Source organism: Penaeus monodon, chromosome 12 (genome assembly GCF_015228065.2).
Source record: "Penaeus monodon isolate SGIC_2016 chromosome 12, NSTDA_Pmon_1, whole genome shotgun sequence".
NCBI classification, from domain to species: Eukaryota; Metazoa; Arthropoda; class Malacostraca; order Decapoda; family Penaeidae; genus Penaeus; species Penaeus monodon.
The window spans coordinates 7,777,107-7,800,169 of NC_051397.1; the positions used below are offsets into that span (position 1 = coordinate 7,777,107).

The window sequence follows — 23,063 nt, forward strand, 5'->3', positions numbered from 1 at the left end:
GCGCGTTCATTTGCCAACTTCAGTGGACGTTCATGTACCAACTCAATGAAAATTATCTTTATTTGAAACTGTTTCTGAATCAGCATTGTCACAGTACTTATAACTGTTGATAAGCACTAAAAAAATAGATTAAAATACGTTCAAAACCCGGGATAAAATATGTAAAAATTAAAGGGAAAATTTTTGGGGGAAAATTTTATGAATATATATTTTTTTAATTGTTCAATTTATTCCTTCAAATAGAAATCAGGTTACTGAGGTCTTACAGCGTCTCGCTACTAGGATGTGTGTGTTGACTTTTTATTTGTTTTTATTAAATTGTGTTCATAAAAGTGCGGTTTTGTAGGCAAGGGATACAAATTTTAAAAAAATTTTCTATTATAAAATAAGGAAATAAATAATAAAAAATAAAATAATAAGGTTTAAAGATGAAAAATAAGGATAATGGGTGATGAAGGGTGATGTATGATGATGAAAAGGATGATAAAAACAACAACCAAAAAAATAACAACAAAAAAATACTAAAAACTACTAAACCCCACTACTAATAAAAAAATAGGGGGAAAAAAAAAAAATAAGGTAAGTATTAATGAAAAATAATAAATTTTGTAATTTTAAAGGGGGTTTCTTTTGGCCCCAAAAAAAGGTGGAAGGGTGTAAAAATTAAAATGAAATAAGAAATAAATAAAAAAAAAAAGGGGGAAAAAAATTAAACAAAAAATTTAATCCCTTTCCTTTTTTTAAAAAAACCCAAAAATTTATTAAATTTTTTAGGAAAACAAAACCCCAACAAAGCAAAACACCAAAACAACAACAATTTTAAAAATTTTTTGGTAAAAAAAAACAATTAAAAGTAATAATAATTTTTAAACCAATTTTAATTTTAAAAATTATTTAAAATAATAATAATGCCAAAACATAATTCCTAAAAATTTTTTCATTTTTAAAAATTTAATTTGATTTAAAGGGAAAAATTGATTTTAAAGGGGGTAATATGATAATTTTTAATAAAACATTAATAAAAGCAAATCGAACAACCCAAAATAATTTAAAGGGGAAAGGTTTTGATAAAATTTTTTTTTTTTTTTTTTTTTTTTTAAGTTTTCTTAAAAATTTTGTTTTGAAAAAAAAAATTTGGCAAAAATTTAAAAAATTTTTATTTTTGGGTTGGGGCAGTTGATTCAAAAGGAGGGTTTTAAAAATGGGAAAAAAAAACTTTACTTTGCTTTTAAAAACCAAAAGGGGTGAAATTGGCCCGGTTTGTTTTTTTGGGAAGGGTTCGGAAAAAATCTTTTGGCTTAAAAAAATTTTCCAAAGGGTTTAAAAAAACCAAAAACTTTCCTTTTTTTTTTTTTTTTTTTTTGCTAGTGGTACATTTTTTTTTTTCGACGCTGAGCAAAATGTTGGAAATTTGAATGAAGAGGCCAAAAGTGTATACTTTCAGTATTTCTTATAAGTAATAAATGGATTCTCTAGTATGCCATTCACCATCTTATATGGACTGTTGAAGGTTTAGAAGCGTCCCTTTGCCCCCTTCAGCCTCACTTCTGACCTGCGAATTTGAAGAAATGGGTGAGAGTCGAGCATGTATATTCACACGTTAGCATCTCGGGAAATGGATGTGAATGACACGGGTAACAGGCCACTAACTGCTCAAACTACGATAAGAGACAAGGAAAAAACGGGAAATTTTTTTGGGAAACCGTCGCAAACCCGATCGCGACATTTTCTATCGATGGTTCCCTTTTTCATTTCTGACAAAAAGGAATTATGTCGCGGACCCCCCCCCCCCATACCCCCACATTCTTTTTCCCCAATAGCAGGGGAGGGCCTGAAAGGTACCAGGGAAATTACTGGGTAAAATATGAATAATGTCTCGTATACACAGAATCCGTCACTATAGTCTTGTGCACGTATTCAGGGAATAATTTCCCCGGAACCTCTCATGCCCCTACCCTGCTATCGGGGCCAAGAATGTGGAGGTTTGAGGGAGGGGGAATAATATCGATATATTTGGGAGAGGGTGAGAGAATCTATAGTAATATCGTCACGATCTGTTATACGACGTTATTCCAGAAATCATTAATGGGAACAAGTGTCTGTGAGCATTTATTTATTTATTTTATTTTATTTTTTTCTCATTTGCATTATAGTTTTTTTTCTTGCAGACAGAACAAAATATGGACATGTATCTGTATTTCTATATTCTTTCTGCCGGTCTGTCAGTCTGATTCAGGCAGCGCCAGGGTTTGCCTCCCAAACCTGGGAAAGGTCTTTGATTCTTCGCAGTAGCCGGGGAACATCCGGGGTTTGTAGAAGTTAAAATCTGCTTATTTTCATGTTTAAAAACCCAGTTTCCTGTTTGCATATGGTTAATTTTAAAGGGGATCCCTTTTTATACCTTATTAGAGTTACATGAATAATTCTTATACGTTTTGTGTATATTTTTGGATAATTTTTTTTCCCCACTGGGAACCCTGAGAATGACTTAGATTCATTATGACAGAACTGAAGAAAAGAAACTTAATTTTTGAAATACATATATGTATGTGTGTATATAAATAAGTATAAATATATGTGCATGTATATGTATATGTATGTATATGTAAAGATGTAAAAAGGGGGAGAAGGGAGGTGAGGGAGAGGGAATTGAAATTGACTGATTATCTAAAATTCTCTGCCGCGTCAACAGATAAGGTCATTAGCGGCGAATGCTTAGTTGGATTAAAATGTTAAGATATTAAAAAGAATAATAAAAAATCTATCAATAAATGTCTCATAAGCAGAAATAAATGACAAATATTATATTAATATTAAAGCATAATACTATGTTTTAAATGTAAAAAAAAATATTGCATACATATGATTAGTCTTCCTTGGAAACTAGTAAGACCTGAAACAATTGCTACTTACCAGAAATAACAACACATATCTCTGAAGAAAAATATATGCCTTAGTATGATTATTTTTCCTACACAAAATATAATTTCTAAATACAATCATGTTATTGAAAAACGGTGTGATTTATGTAAGTCATCAGTACATGATAATAATAATTCGACAGAATTATAAACGTTAAAGAATTTTTTAAAAAAATTTTTAAAAAAAATTTTGCCTATCTAAAATAATACAACTTTTTTTTAATTTTTTTTCTTTTTAATAAAGGGTGAACCCAAAAACGACCCTCAGTCTCGGTTTCTTCTATATATATATTATATATATATATTATAAATATATATATATAGGTGTTGTGTTTTTGGGTTGTGGTGTTATAACGTTACTAATCAAATTATAGAAATTTTGCGCGATACTATAATGTGTAATATTATAACTTGTTTTTTAGAGCATGATATGCTTTTCGCTTTTAAATTTTTTTGTGATACACACACACCACACACACACACCACAACTATATTTATAAAATTAATATATAAAATATAAAATATATATATAATAAAAATTTTTATATATATTATATAAATAAAAATTTTCAGCTCTTGTCATTTGGTTTGAAAGGGTTAGCGTTGGTCTGCCGGGGCTTCGGGCTTTTTTTCCTTTCCCCATGTTTTCCCTATAAGAGGAATGCAACCCTTTCTGGATTCTAGCTAAAAAACCCCTTTTTTTCGCGCGCGGGCACCGACACGCAAGGGAGGGGGGAGCTTAAATGGAAGGGAAAAGGGGGGGGGAAAGGGGGGGACAAAGGGGAAAAGAGGGTAAGGGGGATGAGAGAAAGAGAGAGAAAAAGGGGGAATGGGAGAGAGAGGGGGGGAGTGTTTATAAGAATGTTTGAGTGAGTGGGGATGGTAGAGGGAGAAGGAAAAGGGAAAGGGAGAGGGGGGGCGAACATCAGGAGGAAGAGGGTGAAAGAGGGAGAGAGGAATACCTCTTTTTTATTATCATTAATTAGGATGTGCGTGCGTGCATGCGTGATGTGTGTGTTTTTTTTGTGTTTTTGGGCATAAACGGGGAATATACATACACACACACACAATACACAACACACACCACAAACAAACAATAAATATATTTTTAATAATAAAAAATAAAAAATATATATATATTAATAAAAAAATGCACATACACTAATTTTTATTTTAATATTTAAAAAATTAATAATAAAAAAAAAAATATTTTACATAATATAATATAATACACACAACACACAACACAAACACACACACACAACACACCACCCCCAAACACACACACACACAATAATATATATTAATTATATATATAATATATATTTTAAAATTATATATATTATATATTTAACAAGGCGGCGGAGCGAGTTTTTAGGGGGGGCGAATGTAAAATTCAGATTTCAATATTAAAAAAAAAAAACAAAAAAAAAATAAAAAAAAAAAAAAAAATATGATTACTGTCATAAGTGGCGAGGGGTCTTGCCTTTGGGGGGGATTCGGTTCCCGGGAAAGGGTGGCGAAGCGAGTTTTGCCTTGGGGGGGGGATTCGAAAATAAAAGCTTAAGACAATTTAAAAAATAGCAAACATGACATTCTGCCCCCCAAAAAAATTTTCAGTAAGCCCAAAATTAAAACTTTTTTACTCCCCTTTTATGTTTTAATTTCCCCTTCACAATTTTTAAATAGAGATTTTTTTTAAAATTGGAGTCTTTCGATGTAGAGGGAAAGTAAAATTCCGCGGCAGACCGGCAATTATTTTCCCCGGAATTTTGAAATTTTATAAAATATTTTGTCTTTTAAAAGGGGAATTAATTTCCTCTCCCTTTTTTGGTTTTTTATCGTGCGTATCGTGCTTAACTTTTACCCAAGCGTCCCTTAACTAATCGGGGTTTTTCATTCCTTTTATTTCCCTATATATTTTTGGTACTGAAATTAGGTCGAAAAATATGAATATCCAATAAACAAATAATCAAAAAAATAAACTGTGTAATTTAAAACTAAATTTTTCGCCTTTTGAAATCCCTATTTTAGTTTTTTAGAAAAAAACCCCCTTTCCCCAAAAAACAACATGCCTGACGCTGTTCTTACATAATTTTATACTTACACATCATGTATCGTTCTGCCTTAAAGAATAATACCCAGAAAAATAGACCATAGGCTTCCACAATTTGTGTGGTTAATGGTTTTTGGGGGGTGGGGGGGGAGGGGCGATTTGCAAAAAAAAAGTTACATTCCTTCGGACCCCGCTATTTAGGCGTCCATAGCCGGAAAAGTCTGTCCTTTAAATACTAACTTCCCATCCTATCAATCTTTTAATAAATAAATTTTAGGGAAATCAACATGTAAAACGGGAAAAATGATACCCATTCTGGTAAATAAAATATAGTTAATTTATAGAATTTTTTTTATCTGGTGAAGGTTTTAAAACAAAAATAAAGCACAATTTTTCAGAATTTCTGGGGAGCGGAATACTTTAAAATAACACAACAACCCAAAACACACACCACACACCACACACCCCACACACACACACACCTAATAATATATAATATATATTAATATATATATATATATATATATATATACTTTTTATTAAGTTTAGTTATATATATAATTTTAAATATAATATATATATAATATATATATATATTAATGTGTGGTGTGTGGGTTTTGGGGTGTGTGTTTGTGTTGTGTGTGTGTGTGTGTGGTGTGTGTGGGGGTGTGTGGTGGGGTGTTGTGTGTGTGGAGGGTGGGGGGTTTGGTTTGTGGTGTTTGTTTGTGTGTTGGTGTTTGTGTGTGTTTGAGTCATATATATATATAATATAATTATATTAATATATTATATAATATATATAAAATTTTGTGTTGTGTGGTGTTGGTGTGTGTGGGGTGGTGGGTGTGTTTTGTGGTTGGGCGTTTTTGTGTGTGTATACACATAGAGATAGATAGGTTGATAGATATATACATTATTTCTAGACATCTTTTATTAGGCACAAAGTAAACTTAATCACACTTTCAATTGGAAATATTTTTCATCAGAAATCCGTACCAATTCATTAATTTCTTTACATTACGTCTTTATGTTTTACATCACTTTTTTATGTTTGACATCATGTTTTTATATTCGACATCATGTTCTTATATGTTTTCAATCATGTTTTTTATGTTTGACATCATTTTTTTATGTTTTAAATCATGTTTTTTATGTTTTAAATCATGTTTTTATGTTTGACATCGTTTTTGTTTTACATCATGTTCTTATGTTTTACATTATGCTTTTAATGCATATTATCCCTTATAGTCATGATCCCTAAATATCAGCTGGGTCTCGTAAACATGGCCTTCACGGCGTTGACCAAGGACTTCTCTCGCCTCCTTCGTGCCTCTTTATTGGCCTATCACAAAAATGTAAGTATTTTAGGATGTGAGAGATACGAGGCAAAAGATGCGATTAAGAGAACTAAGGGTTAAAATAAGTGAGACGCCATTGGCATCGAGTAGAAAGGAGTGCAAGTTGAAGGCTTTTGAGACCCGGCTTGTGTGGCTATGCTGTGCTTGGCTCCTTTATGCTCTGAAGGCAGGTTTACGGCCTCGTGATAGACTATTAATAGATTGTTGGTCGGTTGTTGGGGCTTTACTCATGCCTGTGATAATGAGTTAATTTGTAATGGATTCTTATTCCCCTGGTTAGACGGGGGAAAAAATGTTGCGGATCATAGTACTGTTAATTTAAGCCCTCGGGGTAAAATACCCTGATTTTTATGCTTTCTCGACTTTTCTTGGTATTTATTTAAGAGAACAGCGTACCCTCCAGAGACGAAGTCCAATCTAAACCTAACCTTTCTAATTTATTCCCAAGACAGGAGGGCAAACCCTCCCTATGTAACCCCCCATTATTACCAATTCCAGTTAATATGGGTAACAGGGTAGTGGCTTGCTTTTGAGACAGTTTTGATGTTTTCTGCACAAAATCCATAGATTTCATAGATTCTAGACCTTGTTATTTGAGGAGATCTGATTACCATTTCCATTAGCAATCTTGATTTGAAAGCCAGCTTTTAGTTATAGTTAACTGCTTCGAGCTAGGTCTATGTTGAGAGCAAAAATGGTAATTTTTCATGTATGACAACCATGGCTTTCACAGATTATTCATATTTACTAATGTATTTTGTTGTGAATAGAAAGAATATGATAATTATTTTCAGTGCAAATCTTTAACCACTCATGATGGTGCTTTCCGTAATCTTTTTTCCTTTATTTTTGGCATTATGTTTGTGTACCAATGACTACAACTGTTTATCCTTTACAAGATTATTATCTTCACTTTGCCTTAGGGTAGTGCATTCTCTTACATAGCCCAATGCTGCTGGTGCTGCTTTTTTCCCCTCAGTAATGGGTACATATGGGGTATTAGAGGTTGGAGAGGGAGGGACACACAGGAAGAAAATAGTAGATTAAAAAATAAAGGATGTTGGAAAATGAAACACCTAGCCAAACTTCAAAGCAAACAGATAAAAAAAATGAAAAACAAATTACATACTTAGAAAAAAAAAAATCATGCAAAGGGGAAAAAGAAAAAGAGAGCCTACTTGGGACCCCCTTCCTACCATGGGCAAGCCCTCTGACCCCTCTTCCTCAACCCTATCACCTAAGGTACTTAGCTTGCCTTCTGATTTACCATACTAGCTATCTTGCCCCTTCAAAATAAGTCTTCCCTTAATTAGGGTACTGTCATGTTTAACATTGTAGTCTGTAGTTTTATATTATCTTGAGTATCCATATTCACACCCAGCATAAGATACACTCAGTTAATTTTGGGACAAGAGTTACAATAACAGCCATTAGTTAGGGGATATTTACTTGATTCTACTTACCCAGGAAGTGTACTCAAATGTTTCTATTCCAGTTGTTCAAGATATCTAAGATTGTGGACTGTGGCATTGCAACTTTTGAGCTTTAATTACACTATGACTAGTGGTGTCTTCATATTTTGACTAACTCTGGTGACCTCTAGTAATATTAGTCTGTAAAACTGTGACACTTTTATGAATGCACATAGTTACTGCTGTCAACACAGCAAACAAAACTAGAAATTCAGAAACTGTACTTAATTATCTGGGTTGTTACAGCTATAGTATAGTCTAAAGCATTTTTTATTTATTTATTTCTTGGGATCATATTTTGTGGCCAGATTGTATGTCTAGAGTAAACACCTCAAATTTGATGTCAATATAACTTCGTGCATATGCATTTGGTGCAAAATATTTATCCTTCAAAGTCTATAGCCTACCTGTTTTACTCATATATCCTGATGATATCATAAAGCAAAGTGAACATTATGACTTTTGATATGCATTATCATGTTAGTTTTTCATTAGTAGAAATGTATGACCAAAATGCTTATATTTTTTTATGCCTCTTTTCCATAAATAGCATTCACACAAGAGTATCATGTGAATATTTATGTAAACTTCATGCTGAGGGAGAGAGATATATATGTTATTAATATTTATGTGCTTCCTACACTAACACAAGTCTCCGTTGTTGGCTTAGATCATGAACAAGACCTAACCCATGCAAAAATTATGTGGATTTGTTTATATATTACCATTGAATTAGAAACCAGTCTCTATTGCCAAAACAATTTATTTTAGTTCAGTGATTCTGTTTACAAGGAAACAGCAGCAATATCCAAATTTTTTACCCAGGGACTCTTCAGTGTCTTGCTTGTAAAGCTTAACTTGTGAATTTCAGGGAAGAAGGGGGCTCACATTATCAGCAGCAAGAAGATGCTCCATATACACCACAGATCCAATTGATACCAATGAACCAACCTTTGAGAAGATACTGATTGCAAATAGAGGAGAAATTGCTTGTCGAGTCATCAAAACGGCAAGGAAGATGGGTATCAAAACAGTCGCCATCCACTCTGATGTTGACTCTAATGCAGTAAGTTACTATGCATTTATTTCCTTGTTTGTGTTAGGATAAAGGATTTTGATATTTATGAAAATACATTCCTTGATCAGCCACTCTTATGGATGTGTAGTTTGTAGGTCAGTCGCACATGAACACTAGTGTACAGTGACAAGACTGCATGCCTCCCACTTGCAATATTATTTTCTCTTTTTCACTTTTCCAGTGTCTATTTTGTCTTTTGAATTGCTTTATCCAGATGGTATTATCCCGTTTTCCTTATGAAGACTCCATTTCATCTCACTAGGTAGTCCAAAAACCGTGTACTTTTCCCAGCTGGCTCACTGCGGTATTCCCACTATTTATAAATTAAGTAAGCAAGTCCCTTCCAAAATCCCCCTGGTCTAATCCCCTAAAAGACCCCGTTTTCATGGCAAGTCATTCCTGTCACCTCAACCTTCAGCTGAAATTCTAATGATGGCAAACGACAGTCACCCTCAGCCAGATTTTCCCATGACATGTTCACGTCACTCACCTCAAGCCAAACTTTTTCATGGTGGCTACGTGATCCAGATTTTAGGGGTTAAACATAATTTTGTGATATATTGTTGTATAATATAAACAGGTCTCAGCAGTGACATATTGGATAGTGAATATAAAATATGTGGGAAATGTTCAAATGCTTCTATTTATTCCATGATTGGAGATCATAATTTTATAATGGCAATTAAACTCACCCAAAACCCCCCAGTGAAGTTTGTGATGGCGTCTGTGGGGGAACCAGCCCAGGCTCGAGACTCCTACCTACGGATGGACAGAATATTGGATGCCATCAAGACCACTGGCTCCCAGGTTTGTTGGCTCTAAGTGATAAATGAGAAGCCTAATGACAAGACTTATCTGAAAAGGCTAGAATTTAAGGGAAATGAGGATGTGAAAGAAAGTATAAGGTATCCAACCTACAGGTGATGCCCATATTTTGAATATTTTTTTTATTTATATATAAATTTTAAGATTAATTATATTTATATTTATATTATATTATATATATGTAGTATGTAATTGTATGTATTAAAATGATGTATAATATGTATGTAGTATTATTATGTATTTTATAGTATGTATTATATAGTATGTATATATTTTATGTTTAATATTATTATATAATTTATATTGTAATATTAAAATGTGTATAATAAAATATTTATATATTTTATGTGTAATATTATATATGTATATATAAGTTATATATGTTTAAAATTATGTAATATTATGTATATATATATGTATATATTTTGTATTAATATGTATTAAATTTTTTAATTTTATAAAGTATATATTGTATATATAATATGTTTTATAAAATTTGTAATTTTATATGTATATTTTAAAGTATATATATTATATATATGTATATATATATTTATATTTATATATAATGTAATTAAAGTAAATATATGTAATTTTATGTATTATATATGTATATATATATATGTAATATATTTATATTATATTTATATATAATATGTATATATATTGTATTATAATATATAATATTATGTTATTAATATGTTATATATTTAAAATTTGGGATATAATTTTATATTATGTATATTATTATTTAGTTTTTAATATGTAAAATTTTTTTATATATTATGTATTATATGTATTATGTATGAGTATATATTGAAAAATATGTATGTATGTATATGTATTATGTATATATATGTATATATAAAATGTATATATGTTAATAATTGTATATATATTATATTATGTATTTATTGTATATTTATGTATATATTAAAAATTATAGTATGTATATTATATTTTGTATGTATTAATGTTATATATGTATTTTATATAGTATTATTATATATGTATTATTATATATATTTATTTTAATATTAATATAATTTTTATATAACATAATATATTATTATTATATTTTTTATATATTAATATATTTAATTTTGTATTATATTATATGATTATAATATATATTTTAGATATTATATAAAAAAAACAAAAACATAAAAATAAAAAAATTAATTTTTAAATTTTAATTTGATATATTATATATAATATATAATAAATATATCATATATATATATAATTTTAATATACATTTTACTATATTTATGTATATATAATTTTTTTATATATATAAATTTAATAATATATATTATATATATAATAATATTTATATATATTATATATATAAAAAAAACAAAAAAAAAAAAAAAAAAAAAAAAAAAAAAAAAAAAAAAAAACAAAACCCAATTATATATAATATATTATATATATATATATATATATTATAATATATATATATTTGTGTAGTATATATTGGGATATATTTTTGTTATTAATATTGTATATATATGTGGATATATATTTGTTTGGGGATAATATATTAAGTATATAATGGTATATTATATTTATATAATTATAAAATATTATATATATAAATATATATTATGTTTGTCTGTATATATAATTGTATTATTTTATATTATATTAAATATATATTAATTTTATTATTATTATTAATGTAATTATGTATATATTATATATAAAATTAAAATATATTATATATATTTATATATTTATATATATATTTTATATATATTTGTATAAAAAAAAATAATTTTTAAATTTAATATATTATTTTAAATTTTAAAAAATATATGTTTTTTAAATGTATATATATTTTATAATTAATATAAATATAATATTAAATATTAAGGATAAAATATATATAAAAAATATTAGAAATTTAAAAAAGATAATAAATTTTGGGAAAAAAAAAAAGATAAAATATATTTAATAAATTAAGATATATACAAAATAAATTTTTTATAATAAAAATTATTATAATATTATTAATAATAATAATATATAATAATAATATTTAAAATAAAAAAATAAATATAATTAATTAAAATTATTTGTTAATTTTAAAAATTTTTTTAAAAAATTTTTTTATTATTATTTTATTATTTTAATTTTTTTTTTTTTTTATTTTTTTTTTTTTTTTTTTTTTAAAGGGAAAAAAAATTTTTTTTTTTTTTTATTTTATTATATATATATATTATATTTTATTATTTTTTTTTTTTTTTTTTTTTTTTTTTTTTTTTTTTTTTAAAAAAATTTTTTTTTTTTATTTTTTTTTTTTATTATTTCTATTAAAAAATTTTTTTTCTTTCTTTTCACATTCTCTTTCCTATTTCTTTTTTTCCTCTTATTCTTCCTTCCCCCTCCTTCTCCTTTCTTTCCTTCTCCTTCTCCTCCCTCTTCTCCTTTTTTTCTTTAAAATATATTAATATTAAATAATATTATGTGGTGGTGTTGTGTGTGTGTTTGTTGTGGTGTTGTTTTTTTGGTTGGTTGTTTGGGGGGTTAGTGTTTTTTTGGTTTTTTTTGTTATTTATTTATTGTATGTGTATGGTTGTTTTGTAGGTTTTATTGGTGTGTTTGTTGGTTTTGTGTTTTTTTTTTTTTTGTGGGTTGGGGTTTTCTGGTGTTTTGTGGGGGCTGTTTTGTCTTTTTGGAATTTAAAAAAAATTTTTTTTTCTTCTTTTTGTACAAAGGATTCATAGGATAGGTTTAAAGTGAAAAAAGGGTTTTCAATGGGAATTAGGCTTTTAAAGGCCCCCAAAAAGGCTTTTAAACTTTGGGTGTAGTTAATCCAAAATTCCATGGCAGCTGGAGTCAATACCATCCCAGGTAGGCTGTGGATAAACTTTTGTTGTGAAAAAGCAGTTGATGAAGAGAAAAAGAAATGAATACTCTAGCATTCACTCTGAGAGGCAGTACATGGCATTCATTGATGAAGAAATGGTATTTTGTGATTTTACAGTGTTAATATTGATACTGCGATGATAGTCCTTTTGACAACTTTGAGAATAAAGGACAAGAAAAATAGTATTGTGAATGGAATGTAAATATCCTTGTTATTGTTGGCAATTGTCTCTTAGTTCCAGTTAATTCAAACCAAATATGAATTACATCCTGTGTGTAAGGTCTGTTTTAGATAAGAGAGTCTTTTATTGAGTTACAAGTTAGCTAATAGTTTAGTTACTAAACATAGCTGTACTTTACTTCAAACCTTTTAAAATTAGTGCTCTACAGTGTTATTCTCCCAGAAGCCATGTATGTTTGTGGGCCAGAACTGTCTTTTGCTACATTCAATTGAATTTCAAATAATGGCTACTTTATTTATATGATGCAATATCCTTATGAATACTTATAGTAGTCAGAGTGATATTTGATGCTTTATGTTATTTGAGTTTCTCAATTTTGGGCACAGTACGACTCGAGGCCAAATTATATCCAGCCTTCGTTGGATCTAACCTTTTGACTGTAGGTTACTGTCCCATTCTTTCTATGATGCAGCTTATTGTTTATAAGTATTTTTCACAAAGCAATTATGAGAACATTGATTTGGAATTATGATGGGCAAAAAGTTGATATAAGCTATGCTTTGATTCTATTGAGATTAGGTATACATAGCTTGTTTTGAGATTAAATAACAGTGTGATACAGGCAGATAAATTTCAGTAAGGATAATTACTCTGTGCTCTTTGCAAATGAAAGGAAATATAATAATTATTGTTGGAAGTGCTATATGTAAATTATTCAGAAAAGGGGCAGTAAAAGTGCTTGTTACAATATTGCAGGCAGAAGATATATATATTTTGACACTCAGAAAGTAACATTAATAGATTAAAGAAGTAAAAGCAGTAATTTTTCCAATATGATAGTTTATTTATTAGTACAATTTCTGTTATTTATTATTATTATTTCTTATTATCATAGAGTAATGTTTTAATTCATGTTTTATTAATCTGGATAGCCAAATTTTTAAGGAAATGATTATGAATGTACAGGATGATCATTAAGAATCATTCACTCTCACAAGAAGATAATAAGTATTTGATTCACTCTCACAGGCTTTGATGGTATTGTGAAAGATGCTGAGGACTGTGTGCGCATCAGTAACGACATTGGGTACCCAGTGATGATCAAGGCGTCTGCTGGAGGTGGTGGAAAGGGCATGCGCATTGCCTGGAATGATGATGAAGCTCGTGAGGGATTCAAACTATCCACACAAGAAGCCGCCTCTAGCTTTGGGGATGACAGAATACTGGTAGAGAAGTTTGTTGATAATCCAAGGCATATTGAAATTCAAGTACGTACATGTTCTCAGATTTGGTGTGTTTGTTATGTTTAAATATACCCAAACATCAGGGAAGACTAAGATATGATTGTACAATTAAAAAAAAAAAGACAGATGAATGATCCCACTTTTAATGCTAATGTTGATGGTAGTATTAAAGTATTTTTATAGATAATAACTTTAGAAGAAGCCTCATGGGGTTATTTACTAATTTATGGATTCTGTTGTGTTGTAATTTTATGCTTTGTCAACAGAAATTTAAATAACAATATATTATCATACTATTGTTTTTATCCAGGATAATACTCCTAATGGGTAATAATTTTTTGCCAGGTTTTAGGTGATAAATTCGGCAATGCGATATACCTTAATGAACGCGAGTGCTCGATCCAGCGTCGCAACCAGAAAGTCATAGAAGAGGCCCCCAGGTATGTTATAAAGGACAATATTTCCTCTAGAATTTCTATGTTCAGTGTCTTCCTCTAAGTAAGGGTTCTGTATAACACTGAAATGTTTATTTCAAGCAACGCTGTTATCTTTCGGTCTGTCATTTAAAGAAAAGTGTAAAATGGTAAAAAAAATTTAGCACAGAAATCTTTTTGTAACTAATTAGCAGCTATTTTCATCAGTCACTTTGAATATAAAGATTTCAGTACACAAGTAAAAACATTGTCTTATTACTTTATGAGCTGCAGTTAATGTAACAATCACTAGTTTTTAAAGTGTTAACTCAAAAAGAAAAGACCAATTTTAATATATTCTACCAGGCAAGTGAAGGTTGCATTAGACTAGGCATCCCTTCCTCCATTTATGTGATCCTCAAAAACACATCTATTGAAGTAGATTCAGAACAGATCCTCTGATGAGATATTCAAAGCACACAAGGAATAGGGTATTTCACAGGGTTTTATTTTGTTATATTGATGTGATATTGTCAAAAAGTGTTCAGAAGTTTATGGTAGGCTAGATACAATGTGATGAGGAGATATGGGACAACAGTTTTTTTATGTATGTATATTAAGAAAAAGAAAATTGAAGATCTTGATTTAAATCAGATTTTTAAAATTTATTTAAATCAGATTTTTTTTTCTCTCTCTCTCTTTATCAGCATAAAAATAGCTATTATATAGTCTAGTTTAAGACACATTTTGGAGTGTTTTTTAAAGCATGTTTCATCATTTTTCACTTGGTTACAAAGTATTTAAACCTGTCAAACAGCCCGGTAGCCATTGGCTAGGATTGCAGCATCACTCTGTCCTGACTCCTCTTCCTATATATATATCATGCTATGACATGGCTGGACTTGTGCTACTGTGTAGTAGTTTACAGCCATTCATTCCTGAGCTAACTGCCAGAGTGTAGAGATATCACTGACCACAAGGCTTAATGCATCTGGGAGGAAGAGAGATCCAGTGTGGGAACATTTTAACAGATTTCCTTTGATGTCTGGGAAAGAATGGAGAGCTATATGCAAACAGTGTAAAGATGAGTTACAAGGAATAGTAGCAAAAATGAAATCTCAGAGAACAATTAGAACTATCAGTAGAGGAATTCATTAGTGTAAAGAACTTGGTTGCCATGTTCCTAACACTGTGGCATATAACACAGCTAATGTAAACAAAATGAAGAAACTGTTAGAACAGGGAAATGGACTGAAGCTGGCTCATGATCTGGAAATTGGCAGTATTAAAGAGCGTGTGGTGTATATAGTAAAATACTTTTGAAACAATCACTATGCTTCTGCAAAATACTGCCAGGAAGGTGGACAATGTCTTGTAATGCCTCAAAACATGATAAGAATACCATGTGTAACTCTGAAGATACACATAAGGAACTGGCTAGCTCTCAAAAATTTGTGAAGTTGATAGAGAGCAGATTGATGTCAGAGTTAGAGAGGCGTCTAACTTAACACTGAAATGGTCAGCAGAGGACCTACTTGCATGACTAGAACCAATAGCTGAGGGCTTTGAACAATAGGACAGTGATAAATGTGCAAATGCTGCACAGTGAGCATATGAAAAGAAATAATCACAAACTTCATGCAATTGACTGAGATGCAGTAACTGCTGCAAAAAAGAGGTTTTGCCAAGTCATAACACAAACTCATCTTCATACGAACTTGATTCATCCTTCCTTTTAATGAAAACTGCCTAGTGCAGAAGTGAATAACACAATGGACTATGCCAATGGAAAGTTCCATCCCTGAAATTTCAAACCAAATTGGCTCCTTTTTGTGCAATTAAGTTAAGTGATTCTGTGACCAAGTGTATATCAGCTATAGAATGGTGGAAGATGCATTGAAATGTGTTGGATAGTGATGTAATTTCAGCAGCACATCAACTACAGTCTGCAGTGGCATCTTCATCAGGGACTGAGAGTTTTTTCAAGCTATGGTATTGTACATTCAAAATCAAGAAACCAGCTGATGATAGGAAAGTCAGAAAATTTGATTTGTGTTTTGGTTTAAAATCATGAATGCACACAAAATGGATGTATTTGATGATATTAATGATCAGAATGCATAAAAGAACCATTGTTATAAGATTTAAAATTAAACTTTTATTTTTTAAAGATTTTAAACTTAAATTTCAATGAATTTATAATTTGTTTTCATGAACTGCTTTTCAAATGAAGATGATTAATTCATTGTGCTTTTGTTTTCGAGACAGGCTATAATAACTGATTTATTACTTCAGTATATAAATATGATAATCTGTAATAGGTAAACCTCTTTGATTTCCTTTTTTTTAATAGCATGTAAATTTTTTGTTGTTATTTATTTTAAAAGGAAGTGTTTTAATATTCTAGTTCTCAGAAATGAGTACAGTTCAATACAAGTAAAACCCTTTAAGTTAATCTTTAATGGAATGTGGAAATTTTTTTTGATTTGTAAAAGGAAGTTTTAAGTGTTCAGTTCCACAGATATATAAAGCGGGTGTAATTATGCATCTATTTTCAATTTTTCATTTAAATCCACTTTTCATTTGGCATTTATTTATTCATTTTTATTTATTTTGTTTTTTTTTGGCCGACCCTGGATACAAAGTTATCAGTTTGGTTTAGATTTATATCAGAAAACATTATGTATTGATCAACTATTGATTGAGTTACAATAATATCCTTTATTTTCTTCTAGTGTGTTTCTGGATGAAGCAACAAGAAAAGCTATGGGAGAGCAGGCTGTGGCATTAGCCAAGCAGATTGGATATTCATCTGCAGGAACTGTTGAATTTCTTGTTGACTCCAAGAAGAATTTCTACTTTCTTGAGATGAATACAAGACTGCAGGTAATTTTCATTCAAATAGTTTTCATAGAGCCATATGTTTTTTTTTTTTTTTGTATTATAAAAAAAATTGTGTAAAGCAATTTGATGAGTTGAATAATATCAAACTACAAGATTTTGCTTATATAGATGAGTTGTTTACAAGACTGAGAACATGGGTCTTCCCTTTTCCAGGTGGAGCATCCCATCACAGAGTGTATTACTGGTGTTGACCTTGTGCACCAAATGATAAGAGTGGCTAAAGGTTTGTATCATCTGATATTCATGATTAGGCTCTCTAAAGAATTGATAAAATTGTGCTTTTTCTTCAATGTAAAGGATATTGTGAGTGGTGAGCTCTGTTCATGATGCCAGCACAACATTTACACAATAGTTAAGTCTGTGGTTATTATGAGTCCACCTGTTAGCTGTGTTATTCACCTTGTTTGCAGACCCAGAGAAGAAAAAAATGAAATGATACAGTATTTATTATAAAATTGTTCAAGTAAATAATGAGCTTTAAACTTTAGCAATAGAATTGATATGATGGCACATGTCTGTTTACTTTGTCATAGGACATACACTGAAAATTAGCCAGAAAGACGTACCCATAAGGGGCTGGGCCATCGAGAGTCGAGTTTATGCTGAGGATCCTTTCAAGAACTTTGGCCTCCCATCTATTGGTCGGCTATCAAAATATCAGGAACCACTTCCATCTCCCAAAGGTGATATTTTGCATAATATGCTGAACATGGTCTCATTAAGTTATCATACTTATGCTGAAGTAAATAACTTTATATTCCTGATATATCTAATTGTAAATCTCCTTTAGCAAGAATATACTAACTGAGTTTTTATATACATATTGAGGCTAGTGGGAGGTTAATGTATGCAGATATTCTTTTTAAGGATACTGATGTTCATGAGAAACAGTAATTAACTTTGTGAGCATATATTTGTCATACAGAAATTGTTGAATAAGAAAATTAATGGTATCTTTGGGATGTCCACTAGGTTCGTTGTGACAGTGGAATTGAAGAGGGAAGTGAAATTAGCATATATTATGATCCAATGATCTGTAAGTTAGTGTGCTATGGAGACAACAGAGAAGAAGCCTTGGAGCGCAGTATCAAGGCTTTAGATGCCTATGTGATTAGGGGTAAGTAACCTTTACAATATTTAGTTATCCAGTAAATGCATGTGTGGCAATGCACATAATGCATACACTCATTAATGCACATGGTGATGCACTGAGAAATAGGGGTTAAGTTCAAATTGCAGTTGGAAAGAGATTCTCATATGATAGTAATTGTCCCTACTGCCTTTGTGAAAGATGATATAATTCCAAATGAAAACAGTTCAAAGTATTTGACTCTCGGTTAGATTTATATATATATATATATATATATATATATATATATATATATATATATATATATATATATATATATATATATATTTGTTTGTCAGAGGAATAGCATAGTAATTTTTTTTTACACAAAATAAAATTAAAAGAAAATAGGTAATATAAGTTTACAATTAATGTCTTGCCAGGTGTGACACATAACATTCCCCTGCTAAGAGACATCCTCACTGAGGAACGCTTCGTATCAGGAAATATTTCAACCAATTACCTTCCTGAGGTTTATCCTGATGGATTTAAGGGGAAGCAACTATCATCAAAGGAAAAGGTAAATTTAAAACTCCTGCTTTTTTTTATCATTTTTCATATGTTCAAATGCAATGTCATTGGGTGTTGTTGAATGTGTTATATATATTTTTTTTTTTATATGAAGATTTTACAGATATTTTGTTTTAATGTCTTTCATTACATTCTGGTTCATAATTATATTGTCCAAGGAAATATAATTTGTCTCATTTCATTTTTTTACTTGAGCTACAAATATGTGTGTATGTCTGTGTATAATACATGTATGTATATTTCTTCAATCCTAGGCTGATCTTACTGCAGTGTTAGCTTCAGTTTATGTGAAAAGATGCACTTAGATCCAGAAATTTTGTGAATGTTGAAAGGATTAAAGTCAATAGCCGAATCCCCTCATCGTGGAATTTAGTGAGTTAAAGTTGCTGGTGAAGACGTCCCTTGTGAAGTAAAATTGGAGGATGGTACTTTCAAGGTCAGTGAAGAGTATTTTCAAGCACGCATTTTTTTGTGTGTTCTGTATAATGTCAAAGTTCTTTTTTCCCTCATACAGAGAGATCATACATGTTAGATTTGTTTAAGGTTTAATTTTATATTGTAATTTGTCAACATTAAGAAAATCATACTTTTTCCCTCTTTCAGGTGAAGGTTGAAGGAAGGGTTGTGGCTATGGACTCTGCTTTTGATCTTGCTTCTCCCCTTATTGAAGCTAATATTGACGGGGAACAAGAAACTGTTCAGCTCATTAAGCTCGGCTCAGGTGGTGAGATCAGAATAAGGTAAGTTATATAAGATTTACTGGCAACAGAAGTTGCATTTATTATAAAATTTTGCTGTTCTGTGTATAGAATGGACATGATTTCTATAGCATTTTCCTAATTGACCGTTTGAACATATCCTCTCTTTATATTTCAAACATATTTGAAAGATGTCATATACAGCCTGATTTGTAGTTTTTTGGCATTAAAAGATCTATAAATGTGAATTTTTTTGTACATGTTTTCTCTTTACCCAGATATAAAGGAACAGCATTCCAAACCACTGTGGTCACAGATACAGCCCATCGCTACCTCTCTTATATGCCAGAGAAACCCAAGGTACAGGAGTCTTCATTATTATACAGGAACTGAAAATAAAATTGAATGATTATTACTAATTTTTGTTTTTCATAGCGTTTGCATAATTATAGTTCAGAAATTGTGAATGTGTAAATGTGTCTTGAGGTGTATGTGTGTATTGTTAGCCCTTGGTAAAGTTATTATGGATTAAGGTTTATATTTAATGAGCCAGAGGGTATATTTTGGATGAAAATAGTAACATATTTAACAATTATGTTTTGATCATGCAAATTTTAGTAATTTTTTGCATAAAGGTATCTTAAAAAAGAAAACTTGATTTTGGTTCTCCTCTTGAAGTTGGTATAATGTGCACTGTGAATTTATTCAAATGTTTCATCTTCCAGGTTGACCAGAGTAAAGTAGTTTTGTCTCCAATGCCTGGCTTGGTGAAGTCCATAGCTTGTGCTCCAGGAGATATGGTTGGAGAAGGTCAGGAAGTGTGTGTCATTGGTGAGTATATGTGGAGCAGAGTTGTGCCTTGACATAATTATTATATTAGTAACCTAATAGTAAGTGGCATTATATGTATGAAAGCACAAGTGAAGGTATCTTATAATACCAGACCCATGGAACACCATGGGGCTTGGATATAATCAGGGCAGTAACTATCATGCTGATTTTGATGTTAAAGTTGCCCTTATGGTACAAAAATTAGAACTGCAAAAAAAAAAATGTTTTCATTGTCTTTGATTTTAGACAAGTTTTTTTTTTTTTTTGAAAAATGAGGGTTTAGGCTGATTTTGAGTGGTTTTACTGTAATTTGAGGGCTTGTTGTTTTGGAACCACAGAAATCATTGTCATGGTTAACCCTTTACCATGATATGTATTGATGTCATTTGTTATCATTGGTTAAAAAGTGGGGTTACCCCTATTGAAAGCATTGAAGCCTTAAAGCAGGATCTAAATTCATGATACATGGGCCAAACTCGAAATGGTCACAAGTGGCCCACGGGATGACAAGAATAATTATTCTATCACTTTAATGGAAAATAATGTCAAATACATATTGTTACCATTATTGTCATCATTTAAATTTATTACTTAAAAAAACTTTATATATAAGTTCTCTTTGTTGGCCCTCAAGACGGTAGCTGAAATGAAAAGTGGCCCATGAGGGGTTTTGAGATAAACACCCCAGCCCTGAAGTGGACACACCCTTATTTACATTCAACTCCTTTCTCCAACAGAGGCAATGAAGATGCAGAACTCCTTGGTTGCTGCAGCCACTGGGAAGGTAAAAGCCGTCCACGTGAAGGAAGGAGAGACCGTTGAAGAGGAGCAAGTTTTAGTCGAGTTAGAGTAGAATAACATGAAAATTTGTGTAGTATTTGGAGTTCATGAATTGGTGTGAGAGCAACAGGAGGTTTTTGTGTAGCGTTTGAGTTAGAGAGAGATTGCAAGAAATGCAGCTGTATTTTGAAGATTGGCCTTTTAAGATTATTTCACGTCTTAACAGTTATTTTTAAAATAACCATGTATTTTCTGCATCCATCAACTAGGATTGTAAATTTACTTATTTTTGATATCCATAAAGGAATCCCCCTTGAGTGAGTAATCAACAACTAAAGGTAAACTTGAAGTTAGGTTACATACATAATAAGATTGAAGCAATTTAGCCACTTTACCAGTGTGTAGCTAATTTTGAAACCTTGTTGAATTGCTGATATCAAAGCAACACATCATCAATTTAGTATGTAATGGATATTGCTTAGTTTCATCAAATATATGTGTACAGTTCAATTTAAGGTAATCTATTATGGACACTAATTACTGAAAGATCGTTTCTACTCACTTGTCAGAAGCACACAATAGATGTACATCATTGGGCATTGTGTAATTTATATATACACATCTGTGTGACTACTGAAAGCTTTAGAAATGATGACTTCTGTTAAATTAAAGAAGGTGCATTTCATGAATTTAGATTTTTCGGTTGTCCGTTACGTATCTTCATAATATTGGTATTTAAACCTTGTAATTTCCAAGTAATATAAAATTAATGCAATTGCAGTTGATCTAATGATATAGGTTGATGTTGAAATAGTTTGGAATAGAAATTACTTGAAAAGATTGAGTAGTGACAAATTTTTGGACTTGTTAGAAAAAAATAAAACTATTTTTGTGTACATTTATTGTAAAAAAATAAAAAAATTGTCTTCTAGTATCATGTCATATAGTGGTGTATAGTTAGGAAAGATTTGATTTAGATTTTCAGGTCTTTGTTTGTAAATTTTCATTTCCAGTGATTATATTTTTGTAGTGTAATAAAGTTTCAGTTAGCTTATTTAAAGCATTTCATCCTAGTGACTTATTTATGATTTACATGTTAAACAATAAAAGCACTTTCCTACCCATGCATTGTCACTCGCTAATATAAGAGTGACATTTATGATTCATACAAATTGGAATGGCAAAATAAAAATTTGGTATAGAGTATCAGATACATGATGATAAACAAACAATTTTAAAACACAGATGAATGAAAAAGGGGTAAAGTTAGATCATATTTAGTTATGAGGAGCAAAGACTAATGTTCTTTTGGGTGGCAGACTATTTTACGCTCCTTTCTACGAGGTCTTGTCTGCTTAGAAAATGAAGCTTATTTGTAACAAGCTTTGGTATGTTATTAGTGGCTTAGTTTTTTAGTTACTTTACAAGACCTGCTCAAAAAGGACTTTGCATTCAGGGTGTAAAAGAACTATTAAGCTGCTTCCATATATTCAGTAGGAGTAATGTTAAGCCAAAGTCTCCAGAAAAATGTGTTCACTGTAGTATTGTTTTGTGGAATGTCTCTGCACATACATGGCTCTGCAAGTGTTTTGCCATAAAGGAGTCAATAAGCAGACCTTGTAACCACACCTGTATTCACCTTTCCTTGAGTTTGTGGGAAAGACGCTTATTTGTGGCTTTCATAGTGTTATTGAAATTTACTAAACCAATATTAGATACCAGAAAATATTTTTAAGAATCAAGGAAAAGGGTAAACAAGTGAGACAG

At 30.5% G+C, this 23,063-nt stretch overlaps 1 protein-coding gene across 1 annotated transcript; it reads left to right on the forward strand.

Annotated features, from left to right (window-relative positions):
- The first annotated feature begins 6,237 nt into the window (after nucleotides 1-6,237).
- On the forward strand, nucleotides 6,238-22,350 carry LOC119579610 (propionyl-CoA carboxylase alpha chain, mitochondrial-like). The gene is given in 21 exon segments (XM_037927531.1): nucleotides 6,238-6,332; nucleotides 8,679-8,873; nucleotides 8,974-8,980; nucleotides 9,148-9,213; nucleotides 9,466-9,692; nucleotides 12,527-12,569; nucleotides 13,796-14,034; nucleotides 14,356-14,450; nucleotides 17,159-17,309; nucleotides 17,481-17,550; nucleotides 17,861-17,997; nucleotides 17,999-18,010; nucleotides 18,300-18,444; nucleotides 18,840-18,976; nucleotides 19,242-19,277; nucleotides 19,279-19,362; nucleotides 19,364-19,423; nucleotides 19,591-19,727; nucleotides 19,964-20,045; nucleotides 20,411-20,516; nucleotides 21,254-22,350. Coding segments are annotated over 21 exon segments (2,217 nt in total). The 5' UTR covers nucleotides 6,238-6,260; the 3' UTR covers nucleotides 21,370-22,350.
- Nucleotides 22,351-23,063: the final 713 nt, after the last annotated feature.